This window comes from Cryptomeria japonica, chromosome 9 (genome assembly GCF_030272615.1).
Source record: "Cryptomeria japonica chromosome 9, Sugi_1.0, whole genome shotgun sequence".
Taxonomy (NCBI): Eukaryota; Viridiplantae; Streptophyta; class Pinopsida; order Cupressales; family Cupressaceae; genus Cryptomeria; species Cryptomeria japonica.
The window spans coordinates 304,664,278-304,678,736 of record NC_081413.1 but is presented as its reverse complement, the minus strand read 5'-3'; the positions used below and the strand labels follow the sequence as shown (position 1 = coordinate 304,678,736).

At 36.9% G+C, this 14,459-nt stretch overlaps 1 protein-coding gene across 1 annotated transcript in view; it reads left to right on the top strand.

The window, feature by feature from the left end:
* The first annotated feature begins 227 nt into the window (after positions 1-227).
* LOC131079591 (uncharacterized) overlaps positions 228-14,459 on the top strand; it is a 52,368-nt gene continuing 38,136 nt past the window's right edge. Inside the window, exon 1 of the mRNA XM_058017586.2 lies at positions 228-1,326. Coding sequence (XP_057873569.2) covers positions 782-1,326 — 545 coding nt within the window. The 5' untranslated portion in view covers positions 228-781. The remainder of the gene's footprint in view (positions 1,327-14,459) is intronic.

The window sequence follows — 14,459 nt, the reverse complement described above, 5'->3', positions numbered from 1 at the left end:
GAATGACCAAAAAGCTTTCCTAAATCTCATTCTATACAACCAAGAGAATAATCAACTTTGAAATCTTGAAAATTGAAATTATCAAAAACTACATTCTTTTTATTAAATATAACCAAATGTGTAATATTGATATTTTCTTAATGTCTCTTTGAAAATGCACTATTTTGTGAGGATATCAATATAACCATCTTCGCCATACAATTTTCTTAATCGTGAAAGTCAGCAAAATATTTACCTAGCACAAGTCCAAGAAGTTTTGGAATGAAATCTCAATCACGGATACCTAGCACACACCACGAAAAACACGGACGGGATATTTAATTTTCCTCTTCCGTGACATTTTCTGATTTTCCCCAACTCTCCTTTTTGGTAAACTGCTTTTTCTAATTTTCATGACGAAAATTTCTGATCTATACAGATTTTGACGGCCGGGGTCTTTAGGGCCGAATCCAGGGCGTAGCGAAGGGCATCGCTTATGCGATAGTAGGAGAATTTGGTAACATAGACATAAACCCTAGCTGCGGAAATACGAAAATCTAAAATCTTGAAGTAAGGGGATCTTTTTCTCCACAAGTCAGATTGCGGGTAAAATTCCCTTATGATCCTCGGGTTTGGCAGGGTTTCAGCTTCAGAAGCAGGGTCGGGATTTAATAATAAAGACGAGTGATTCTTGGGATTTTCCCACTCATCTTATATAACATATTTTTCGATTTGCATATTTGCTTGCGTGAAAACTTTTAGGACATTTGACCATTTAGCGAGCGATAGAAGAATTAGGGCAATGGAGGTCAAACTTCGGGACGATGCAGGATTAGCAGCATTTGAAATGGACGATATGCCCGACGGTAGTGGTAGTTGCATTGCCATTGAAGACAATAAAGCTAGTAACGAGGAAGAGGATTGTAATGAGCAGTTGGAAGAAGGGGTGATTGACGTGTCTGGGAAGGAATGGATATTCCCTCTACTGGAGGAGGTGGAGGCGGAGAAAGCAGAAAGAGTGAGGGGCCTGTATGTGTACAATAATGTGTTTGGGGTGATCCCTGAATCTGTGAGACGGTTGAAGAGGCTGAAGACGCTCAAGCTGTTTTCTAATGAGGTGAAATTACTCCCCTGGGAGGTGGGGGATTTGGTAGAGCTGGAGCAGTTGCACGTGAAAGTCTGTGAGTCTTCCGGGCTGGGCAGCTTGCCTCCCTTCAGAAATCTTAAAGCTCTCAAAGAGCTCGAGTTGTGTAAAATGCCACCACGCCCTTCAGCTTTTTCTCTCTCCACTGAGATTTCTTACCTCAAATCGCTCACACGCCTTTCAGTCTGTCACTTTGCCATTTCGTAAGTGTTCTTTATTTACCTTGGTTATGCTTACATTGTTTTAGTGCTTGCTTCCCGCGAGATGCACTTATGAGCTTCTCATGTAAGATTCTTTATTAACCATGATTCCGCTATCATCGTTTTAATGCTTGCTTCTTTGTACACTTGTAAGATTCTTTAATATTTTTTTATATAACAGATTTTATTGATTGAATCGGCTGACTTGTCTTTTGAGGGCATTTTGTATGGATAAATAAAATGACAGGATTTTTCATTAGATTTTGTTCAGTTTTGCATAATAGCTATGTAGTAAAGAAAGCAAGGAAATTTTTATAGTAATACTCACAAATGATTAAATAATTGGATGGATCCCAAAGTATATGGTCATCTTATAATGGAAATGGAGGTTAAAAGCAGATGCTACCTCAAAGGCCTAATTGGATTCATTAGACGACTAAAGATGTATTTGGGAAAGAAAGGACATGCGTAAACATAAGTCACTTGCTGAGAACATCTTTATGATAATAATCACTGGGGCAATCCTTATAGTGTATGGTTACGGTATTTTAAAATATAATTGTTTTATTTCTCATAGTATCCAAAAAGGAGGATACTTACATTAATAAAGAAGCTGGTAATCTGTTTAGATTCATAGTTGTGTGCAGTGCTTGATGGCTCTCATCCTGAGAACTATTTGGAACTCTAAATTTAGGATCAGTCCTAATATAATCTTCGACAGAAGGGTAGTGCTTGATAGGTCTATCACAATTTCCATGAGTATAGACAATAATTATACACTGCTTAAAGTTCCAATTTGGTGAGACGGTATGGAAAAAATAATGTTGAACTTGGTGCTCCTTCCCAAAAAAATTCTAATTGCCTGTAAAATAGAATTTGGTGTTTTCATGGGCGTGCCTAAACAATGTAAATATATTTCCCTTTGCTTCTTTAAATACTAAATACACTATCATATCTCAATACCAGAAATAAATCTTTTCTGAATTGCATAGCTGATTGAAGAATTCAAAACAAAATACACCTCAATTACACTTTGAAAATTAACAAGTTTTGTCTCATTGAAATATGCAGCAGTCAACGTTAACCCACATCTATTGGGGACAACTCAGAGTTAGCCTGGAGGTAACCATAGGCATCATGTAGTTGGAGGATATTAAAAGAGCTCATTTGAAAACTTATCGCAATATTAAATATAATACCATTTGATTTGGGATAAAATCATGTCCAAAACAAAATTTAAGGGTTGTAACATAATTTGACTAGCGAATATGATCTTTTAGGTATATACTAGATTTCTTTTTTTCTCACAACTGCCTTTTATCTAGAGGCTATTTCTTAATTTTTTTGTCAGCTTGAGGCCTGTGGTACAATGTCTAACTTTAATTGACTACATACTGTAAAATTTAGACAATCTTGTAACTTTTGAATTAAGACATTCTAGAAGAGATTAAATTATCAAATCCTTGCTGATTTCATAGTCCTAATTTTCAGGCAAGACAAGAGAACTAGAAGGGTAGCATAATATAAGGCTGAAATATGGTGAAGAATGAGTTGGCGAGGGATACATTTTCAGAGAAATGTACCGAGTAAATAAGAAGTCTTAATAAATTATATGATGTTCTAGTGGCTTCTTTTGAGCATTCTGTTTGCTAATGAGAAAAAGAAACACACTAGTGATATTAATTTCTTGTTTTGAAAGGGTGGGATATTTAGTTGATAATGGATGTGCTTCATTGATTGCTTCAATATATGTTGTAATTGTAGAAATGCAGATTGTTTAGCAAGATGAATTTGAGAACTACTAGTAGTTTTTTGTAAAAACTTGATGAGTTTCCTAGTGTAAATGTTTTGGGTATCTACAACAGTTTGTGGAGGCTTGAGATAAATGCAACACCTCAAACCAAAATGAATGCAATAGAATGCATTAGTAGGGCTACATGGGGATGTGTTCGCCTTGCACCCGCCCCAAAAAAACTTGTGACTCATCCCTTGTAGCATCATCGATGGAAGGGGATCTCTTATCCATTTGGGGACATGTCTTTGAAATGCTTCATGATGAGGCCCTTGGAAATGTTGGTGATGTTTCCTTTGGGTGTACGTAAAAGTTTGTGTATGTGTGCGTGTATATATATATATATTAAAAATTATAAAAATACTAATACTTATAATTTGCCAATAAGCAAAATATTTAAACACTTTATAATTTGCAAAAAAAAAAAAGGCTCATAAATTCACAATATGATAATTCAGTAACTTGTCAAATGCAAAGTTCAATGGAGTTTGGGGACGTGGAGATGGGGGGCTACGTTTTGGGGGTGCTAACTGTTGACGTATATTTTGTACACTATCAAACACAGAATAAAATACCCAAGGGTACCTTATCCTCTCTTGAATAAAGCCTCCAAATGCTGAAGATGTCGCGAAAAGGATCAATCGGGATGACTTCAAGGTTCTTGTATGTAGGATCTCTACGTGTGGATAAGCTCTCCGTGGTATGATGTGATTTGCTGGAATCACAAGGGGACTTACATTTGATGATTGAACGTCTGATCTGCTTTGAATATTGCTGGAACACAGGCTCTTACTAGCTTCAAAAGAATTTCACCTTCCACTAGCTTCTCCACATTTAGTAGAAATTCGCTCCACTCCTCTGGATTTCGCTCCTCAAATTGCTCTCCAAATTCGCACTTTAAAGAATGATTGAATGATTTGAATTGTGAAACAACACCTCCAATATATAGAGCGCTCACCTTACACTTACCCATGAGGCCGACCTAGCAAATAAAAGGTGAAATAATAAATAAAAACCCAAAAGGAGTAGGCCGACTTGTCAAATAAAGGCAAATAATGCCTTGTGCGCTCCACATTTTCAATTTTAATTTAATAAAAATTAATTTTAAATGCCTTAATAATAAAAAAATCGATTTTTTGAGGCTCAAAATTAATTTATTAAATGCCATGCGCCTTTATTAAATGCCAATTTATTTTAAATTTTTTCAAATATTTTGAAATTGGTGATTTTGGCATTTCATGCGATTTGGAGGACATCAACGTTGGGATATGGCAAAAAATAAAGAATGCACATGTTAAGCGCTCTGGTCCCTTGGAGAGGGACAGGAGCACTTTTTCATTTTTAGGCTAGGATTCTCAATTTTTTAAAGTCAAACCTTTGTTCACCATGCTTTAGAAGTTCTTTCCTATCTCACACAACTTTGCCTTAGCATAATCTCGGAGAGAATTTGTTGTTTTCATAAAAAGTTCTTTGGTCCTTCGGTGAGGGACGGGAGCACTTTTGAGTCCATTGCATGAATTCTTGATCATATCAATCTTCAATTTACCCTCAAGGCGTAGAATATCACATTTCACTCCATCTTGAGCCTTGGTAATAAAAATATCCTTTCAAAATGCAAGGTAAATGGTCATATTTGGAAATTGCGCCCTGGTCCCTTGGTGAGGGACGAGAGCACTTTTGCCAATTGTCGTCAAAATTTTTCCACTCTCGCATCTCAATTCCACTTCAAGGCATTTTAAACACTTTTTCAAACTTGCGCCTTGGCCTCAATTTGTCCAAAATTGGTGAAAAAGGCTAGATAACATGTTAAGTGCTCTGGTCCTTCAGTGACGGACAGGAACACTTTTTCAACTTCAAGCTTATCCGTCCTTTGCTAGCTTCCCAAATTATCTTCAATGGGCTAATCATGTCCTCTTTCATTCATTTCAATCACAAACTTGCCTTGGCCTTGCAGGAAATTCACACTTTTTGGAAAATCGCTCTGGTCCCTTGGAGAGGGACGGGAGCACTTTTTCATATCTTGGTGTATTTCTTTGTCTTTTTAAACCTTCAATCGCGTCCAAGGCATAAAACATCATTCGTCCTTCCCATCCAAGTCAAGTTTTGCCATAAAATATCAAACAAAGAAGAGAAACTTGAAAAAGTGGCACGGTCCTTCAGTGAGGGACGGGAGCACTTTTTGTCATTTGGGTTGATTTACTCCTTTGTGAACTGCTTAAATTATATTCAATGGACAAAACATGCCTCCCTTAACCTCTTCAAATCATAAAATCACCTTAACCTTGCAAAGATAGTGCAAATTTGAAATTTAGTGCGCCAGTCCTTCAGTGAGGGACGGGAGCACTTTTTGCCCTCTAAGCCAAATTGTCTCACTTTTCACCTCGAAATTCCTTTGCTAGAGAAGATTTCATCTTACTTCATGCTATGAATAAAAGTTAATGTCTAAAAGAGGTCTAAAATTGTGCATATAAAGAAAAGTGCTCTAGTCCTTCAGTGAGGGACGGGAGCACTTTTTACCTTCTAGGCAAAAACTTCATCATTTCATTGTTTTCAATCAAGTCTGGATGCTTTATCATGTTCATTTCGTCCTCCACCATGCCTTTGATGTCTCAATTTAACCAAACAAGGTCAGGAATGGCTCCAATAAGCTTTTTCGCCTTTGTCCTTCAGTGAGGGACGGGAGCACTTTGCCTTGGTCCCTTGGAGAGGGACGGGAGCACTTTTTCTTTCAACCTTAAAAATTCACCATTTTCATGCCTTCAAAATCTTCAAAAGTATCGAGTCACGTCCAATTATCATTCCGGAAGACCCTGCACAAAACAAAATAGAAAAGTCAGTGACAAATATGCATAAAATAACATTTGTGCTCTGGTCCCTTGGAGAGGGACGGGAGCACTTTTGTCCTTTCTGGCTAAAATATTCAAAATTTAGTTCTCCAATCATTTCACAAGGCAGAGTTAGGTCATCTTCAAGGCCAGGAATCAGTTAGCAAGCTCTCACAAAACAAGAAATTGCACTTGGAATGAAATACGCCCTGAACCTCTAGTGAAGGACAGGAGCACTTTCTCTGTTTCAGGCATCATCTTGCCTCCGAAATTTGATCAAAATTTACCGAGGCAAGAATATACAATTTCATCTTCAAAATGCTAACACTTAGACAAAATTTGAATTTTACCCCAAAAATTTCCGAGTCTAGACCTAACCTGGGACATATCTGACTTTCCAGACAGACTCACCTTACTTCAAAAATCAACCTTCGGAAGGACGCTTAATAACTTTCAAAATTTGACTGGACTTGGCTTGAAAAAATATCCAAAAGAAACCCTTAAGGCTTAACCCTAGCCCAGACAGACCACTCACTCACTCAAAACCCTAAAAGTAGAGAGAAGAACAAGCAAAACAAAAGCGAAAAAGAGGGGGTCCCCATTTTAATGGGGCGATGTGTGAAATGGTCACAACACTAACATAATATATATAATACTTAAAAATTAGTTTTAAAAAGATAAAGATGTATAACATAGTAAGTAGAGTCTAGTATTCAAATGACAAATGTCAAAATATCAAATTTATACATTGGAATGAGAATTTTCAATTTTTTTCATTTCATAATCATCTTAATAACGATCCAATGTCAAGATTCAACAATGTTCAGAGTTCAAACTTCAAAAACAAAATGCTAAATGGTAAATACTAGAAGTATAAACCATAGAAGCAAACATCTGCAAAAAATTGTGATTATACGCGATTAATTGGCAGTTAGGGAGCTTGCTGATTTTTTCCCCCCCACAATTGGATTCAATCGGTCAAAAACGGTCAACGATTTTTTGGAAGAAAATCGCCAAAAAAATGCTGGATTAATCAAGATTAGCCAATGAAAAAATGCGAAAAAAATGCGAACCCTAAATGGTGCAAAGCGAAATATTTTTCGGCCACATTTTTTATAAAGGCCATGTGTGTTGTAGGTTCATCACGCACTGTGTCACAGGGTTCACCGAATTTTCGGCTTCAAGTTCAAAATTCAGGAAACTTATAAAAAATGCATGATATTTGTTAAAATACGGGTGAACATTCGTATGGAAAAAGGGGACTTCACTTCTATTAAAACATATTTTTATAAAGCATTTTTTTAAAGGTTTTTTTTGATATTTGAAGATGTATTTTTTTTGTCATTGGTGGCTAGGGCACAATGAATTTCTTGTGTTTGCATTGCACTGCGTTTGGAATAGGGAAAATCGATTGAAGAGGGCATGAAAATTGTATTCAGCGTTGCCAAATTTCAACAAATCTGCAACCTTTGTGACCATGCATTGCCAAATTCTAATTTCGACCCCTTTGCTTGCTCGGAGTCTCCAAGCTAAGTCGCTGCCACATTTGTCCTCCAATTTGTAGTTTACGTTTAGGTTTTTTAATAAAGTTTTTTATATTTTATTAAAATTTCAAGTAATGATTTTACATTTTATCATCTTATTTATATAAAAATATATATTAAAAATAAATATATAATATATTAAAATTTACTATTATTTTAATATACTTATTAATCATATGTTTTTCAAATACAATAAAATTGGTATTTTTATTTTGTTTTTAAAATTGAAATACAAAATTAATATAGTTTGATTTTATACTTTTAAAACTAAAGTTAAGTGTTTTTATTGTTTTCAACGTTAAAAATATAAATGTTTTTTAAAATAGAATTTAGTATTTTTATTTTGTTTTTAGAGGTAAAAATAAAATAATTATATGGATGTTTTAATGTTTTGTTAAATAAAATTTAATGATTGTTTTGTTTTTATTTTTTGAAACAAATGTTTTTAGTGGTAAGAATAAAAATTTATTAATTAAAAAAATATATATGAAATGTATTGAATCTCAATTTAAATATTAAATACTGTTTTTTATTATAATAACCAGTGTTCCATGGGCGTTGGGGATGGGGGGACGCGTTTTCGGGGTGGGGGGACCAAGGGCCTAAGTTTGGGGACGGTGGGGGGACGGCGGTGAGGGGGGTGGTGGTGCTGATATAGTTATACATATACATATGGTACTTGAAAAACTAGTTTTGAAAAGATGTATGATAGTATTACAGTATAAGAATTACATTTCAAATGAGACTCTAGGAAATTTGAAATACTAAATCTAAATACCAAGATTTCTAAGTTGTGTTGTTATATGGAGCCTAATCAGACTCGGAGGTTAGATTTTCCATACTTCTATCGGCATGGTTTCCCCCTATATTTTCAACGGGGGTTTGGGGTACGTGGGGGTGACAGGAGACGTCTGGGTGTCTCCCTGTCCCTTGAGAGACGTCTGCATGTCTCTCGAAGGACGGGGAGACGCCCAAATGTCTCCCAAGGAGACGTGGAGGCGTCTCCATGTCTCCTTGGGAGACGCGGAGACGTCTCCCTGTCTCTGGCGGCGCTTGGGTGGCAGTGGCGGTGGCGGGACGTCGTGTCCCCGTCCCCCGGTCCCGGAGACGTGGCCAAAAAGGGGAGGGACGCGTCCCCGTGGAACACTAATAATAACACAAAAATGGGTATTTTTTTTTAAACAATCTATAAAGGAATTAATAAAAGATATTAAATAAATTAAAAAATATATAAATTTCTAATTTATATATTGTACAAAGTCACAAACTATATTATAATTGACATTTTGACAACTGTTACCATCTAGTTATTATTTATGTTGTATGTTTTGTGCAATGTAATCAGCGATATGGATATTAACAATGAAAATCTGTTTTTTGCAATTCATGTGTTGAAGTCTCTATTTGATTTGCCTACAATATCTCTATGCTATGGAAATGCCCTTACATATAAAAAAAAGTAAATTTTTATTGTTTTTCTGCAATTTTTAACTCTCTTTTGTAAATCTGATTTTTTCAAAAATCTCATACTTTTGGTTTGTTGATTAATTCCTCAAACGATTAATGCCACTATGGTATAAACTCTAGAAGTAGAGTCTAATGACTAATCATTTCAAAGCTCCTTGCCAAACTCTTCAATGTCCTCGTTACTCGAACTGTTGGACCCCACATTCTCAAGCTCACCTATACCACTACCAACTAGCCCTATCTGTGTATCATCATCATCAATTTGTGTTGGCTCATTTGGCTCTACATCCCATTTGGTTGCTAGACTGTCCTTTTACGTAGATGTGTTGCAGTCAATGAGACACACCTTACTATGTACCGCCACAAGCTTCTTTGCCCTCCTAGAAATAAGCCTATTCCTCTTAATAAAGTGGATGAAGCTCTAAGTAGACCAATTCCTCTTAGCAGCAGAAGAACTAGAAACTTGGGATAGCAAACGAATGGCTAGAGTAGTTGTTAAAGATTTAGGCCTATGCATAGTCCACTACAACTTGGGGTCCTCTTGTGACATAATCTCTAGATCTATCTGTTGTTACAAAATTTCGCACCCTTGTTGAACACTCGTGCTCAACAACCTTGTGAAACGTGGAAACAACCTCCAAGTGTGGGACCTTGTGCATGTGAGGTTGAGTCTCCGGAGAAGGCCGACATCCTTTCCAATCGGAATGTAGAGTGTTGGACCAACCCAACACTGGTAAAACTAATCTATGATTTGACAGGGAAAAGGGAGAGAGAGAAGGGTTGCTTGAAAGAAGGGAAAGAGGTTTGCACCTAGACTGAAATGTGATCTCCATGCCTATAGTTGCACAAAACACTAATAAAACTACCCCAGGTATGCACGATATTCGATCCTAATTCAGCTCCCTAAGTGCGAGTGAAGGTTGGAATTCTATGAAATGAGGAGAGGAACTAAGCTCAGTTCATAGTCAACATCCATAGAGGGATCAACACAAACACCTACAGCTAAGGAAAACAAACAAGGATACATTCAAACAAAGAGATAAAACATTACATAGGTTGTAAGAATTGAAAAAAGGCAAGTAAGACTGATTTTATTAATGAAAGGGCGAGGCAAAATTTTACAAGTGCAGAGAAACATAAGTTTTTGGCAGAAGAAAAGAAAGAAGATCCTTAGGAAGATTACAAAATTTGCCTTTATAGTTGATGCATAACTCAAAATGAAACCATAGCTGGAAGCCCTAACCCACCTAGGATTAGGTTACAAAAAATATCCCAGAGGAAGATCATATCAGAGAATGATTTGATGGCGCGTGAGTACAATCTGAGAAAAGAAAAATATCCTTGCAGAAAGGGGAAATCTCTACGAATGATGCGTTCGAGATGGCATATGTAGGCAAAAAAAGCCTTCATTTTGCAATGAAGAGGCATGGGTGGCGTCCAAAATCGGCCTACACATCAAGTCTGGAGTAATGGCGCAAAGACTTGGCAGTTGCATTGAATTCTGATTGGATCTGGGGTGCCGATTGAGCAAAGAAGATCGTCTCGACCATTGGGTCAACAACCACCGCTTGTAAAAGAGTTTAAATGCCAACAGCTCAAAGAGAATTGAATATTGACCGTCGATCTGAGAGATTCGCGCGAAGATGGATGTGTGAGATCTCTCTATGTAAGTATCCATTAGGCCCAATGCAAGATTAAAACATGGCCGTCGGATTGGGCCTTTATGAAGATTCGACAGCCGCAAATGACTGGCTTGGCCCCTCGGGCCCATGTTCCTGATCGCTGCAAAACAACGATAACACTCTCTTCCTCCCGGCCGCATCGCTTATCGCCCTGTGGTGCGAAAGTGGAAAAGTCGCATTGTTCTTGTTTGCGGGAAAAGAGCGATAGGCAAATCAAGCGATAACAACTTCCTTTCCTCCTGGTAGCATCGCTTATCGCTTATCGCGTGAAAGTGGAACATTTGCAGCAGGGAATAGAAGTCGAAAACTCCCGACCACACGATATAGCAAAAGGAAACCCTCGCCAACAACCTCATCCCCTCTCACCATCGCATTATAACAAGGATTTGACTGCCGCGACCGATCAACTTAAAAATAGAACTTGGAGCCCGAATAGATGAAAAGACCCCAACTGCTCGCTGCCAACATAGTGCGCATAACACGCAGGTTATGCAAAACTCAGATCGGTTATCTTCAGGGGAGGGTTGACACAAAAAGGTCAACACTATCTTTGCTACCTTCGAATATCCCCATAGAATGGCAAATTTTGTTCACTGGTCAAATGTTAATACAAAATGAAAATTACAATCAATATTCAATAATTTTCATATTGCTGTTCTTTGAGAGCATCAAATTCAACACTTGGTTTAATTTCATCTAAACCACAATTAGTTCTAGTGCCACTCCTACTAGCTATCTCACATGCAAAAGCTACCTCATCTATAGAGTCTTCAGCAAGTTGTGCAATTGAAGCATCGAAGTCTAGCACACCTAGGAGTTAGATCACAATTTGTCATCACCCCTTCATTGTAATCAAGTCTTAAGTGACAAGAGGTGCAAGTTGGAGTGCACAAAGACCATAGGCTTAGCTTATTTTGCACCCAATTAGTTGCACTTAACCAAGTGGATAAGGGTAAAGGGAGTATCTTATCTGATTCCACTTAGTTAAGTAAGAACTCGCATCCTATTTAACTAGATGCAAGTTGGAGTGCGCAAAGACCATAGGCTTACTCATTTTGCACCCAATTAGTTGCACTTAACTAAGTGGACAAGGGTAAAGGGAGTATCTTATCTGATTCCACTTAGTTAAGTAAGAACTCGCATCCTATTTAATTTGCATTCAACATTTACAACTACAAAACATTTAACATATGACAGCAAAAGAAAAAAAAAGATGAAATTAAAAAATGAAAAGATGTATGCTTGAGAGGAATTTTTTTTGTAAGAGGTTGCAAGTAAATAGAGCTTTGGTGTAATGTCTCCTTCCTAATTTGCCCTAAAATCACAATTGCAACAAATTAGGGTTAGGGAAGGGGGGCACGTCCCCGTGGAACACTGCTCAAATGTTAATACAAAATGAAAATTACAATCAATATTCAATAATTTTCATATTGCTATTCTTTGAGAGCATCAAATTCAACACTTGGTTTAATTTCATCTAAACCACAATTAGTTCTAGTGCCACTCCTACTAGCTATCTCACATGCAAAAACTACCTCATCTATAGAGTCTTCAGCAAGTTGTGCAATCGAAGCATCGAAGTCTAGCACACCTAGGAGTTAGATCACAATTTGTCATCACCCCTTCATTGTAATCAAGTCTTAAGTGGCAAGAGGTGCAAGTTGGAGTGCACAAAGACCATAGGCTTAGCTTATTTTGCACCCAATTAGTTGCACTTGACCAAGTGGATAAGGGTAAAGGGAGTATCTTATCTGATTCCACTTAGTTAAGTAAGAACTCGCATCCTATTTAATTTGCATGCAACATTTACAACTACAAAACATTTAACATATAACAGCAAAAGAAAAAAAAGATGAAGTTAAAAAATGAAAAGATGTATGCTTGAGAGAGAATCTTTTTTGTAAGAGGTTGCAAGTAAATAGAGCTTTGGTGTAATGTCCCCTTCCTAATTTGCCCTAAAATCACAATTGCAACAAATTAGGGTTAGGGTTACATGTTACAAAATAATTTTTTTTCAATTGTGCGATCCTGAATTTAAATCCTACAATCACAACATGACAACATATGTAAATATACATATATATACTTAATCGTTAGGGTTAGGCTGCTAATAAAGTAATAATACTACTAATAAGCACATTAGAGTTTGGAGGAAGAGACATGATGGGTCCTTCTGAAGCCATTTTTACACCAAGCCCAAGGGGATGTCTACCACAACCCTCTTGCTTGCTTGGCAGCTTGTACCTGCTTTCTGCATTCATGTCTCATCTTCCTGAAGATACATGACCTCTTGTAGGATTGGGGGGAGGTTGTAAGGGGGTTACTTGACTCTGTAAGTGCCCTCTTTGTCGTGGGCCGCAATGGTCCTACTAGGATGGCCACCTTACGAGCCCGCTCACCACTCACATCTTACTCCTCAGGCCTTCTCCCACAAGAGGGGTTTTAGACAATCAAGCATATCTGTAATGTCCCCTTTTGGGATTTCCCTAAATCTTGCCTTAGATTACTATTCTCAATTGATAAGGGAGGGTTAGAGAGAGGGTTCCTTTATCTTCTTAGAGGGAAAACAGTTTGCCGGTCCCTTTCTTGCTTTCTGTTCTGCTAAAATATTCTCCCTTTTGATTCTTTTTTCATTTAGATCAGAGTGTAGATCGAACTTCTGTATTTATCTGCATATTAATCTATTTGTATGTGTTTTCTATCCGCATATTAATCTATTTGTATGTGTTTTCTATCTGCATAAGGAATTTACTGGTAATCATACCCAGATGCTGTTATAAGCAATCAGTCAATTTCGGTGTGGCTTTCTGAAGGTATCTTTAAGTTTGATCCGCCTGTGATGTTGATGTAATTCTGAGTGCAGTCTATTTCTTTCCAACTGATTCATGTATTATGGATTAAGTATGAATGTTATACATATTGCAGTCTATATTAATATTACTACTGAATTCTGCATAAGAACATTATCAGGCTTCATATATTAAGCATACATATTAAGCACATCCCCAACCAAGAACAACGATGTTACTGCCCGTAACTTAATAATAGTTCTGATTTGATCTGATCAATGGTGATCTCCTTGGATGCTTGGATTCCTTTCCTTTATATCTCTCAATGTGAGGGAGGGGTCACACCTCTTCACCATGTATGCCCTTTGGCAAGAGGCACACCCTTTCACCATCAGCACCCTTTGAAAGAGTGCAACTCTTAATTATTTCTGCCTTTTTGAAAGGGACACAACCTTTCACAATCAGATCTGCACTTTTATTTAAATTAGATCTGCACCTCTGATTCCTCAAATTATCCCCCTCAAATGTGGCTCTCTTCTCCCTTTTATATCTCATGTTTGAGGGAGTCACAACTTTTCATTTCATGTATTTGACCATTCATTAACTTAATTAAAATTTAATTATATACTTTTATATTTTAATTTTAATTTTAATTTTACTATTATCATTTACCATTAAATTGTATTTTAAAGTGGGGACATTACAATATCATATATTCTATAGGAACATACACTTAAGTATTATCTTTTACGCATAAGCAACAAGTGATTGTATGAAGGATATTGTTGAGGAAGGCAGATCTGATATAGTATCAGTTTGTTGTATTATGCCTGATTTGAGAATGAATTCACTTTGGTTTATATGTTCAACCTTTATGAGTCGATCCTGGAATGAAGTGCTATCATGTTGAATGCTTCAATCTTCCTTGGCAAGTATATTTATTTATTGACTGTGCTTGGAATTTGATTCTGCTTGAGAGATTTGATGATGATCCTCTTCCATTAATTGCTTACTCTTTTTATACCTTCATATCTCAT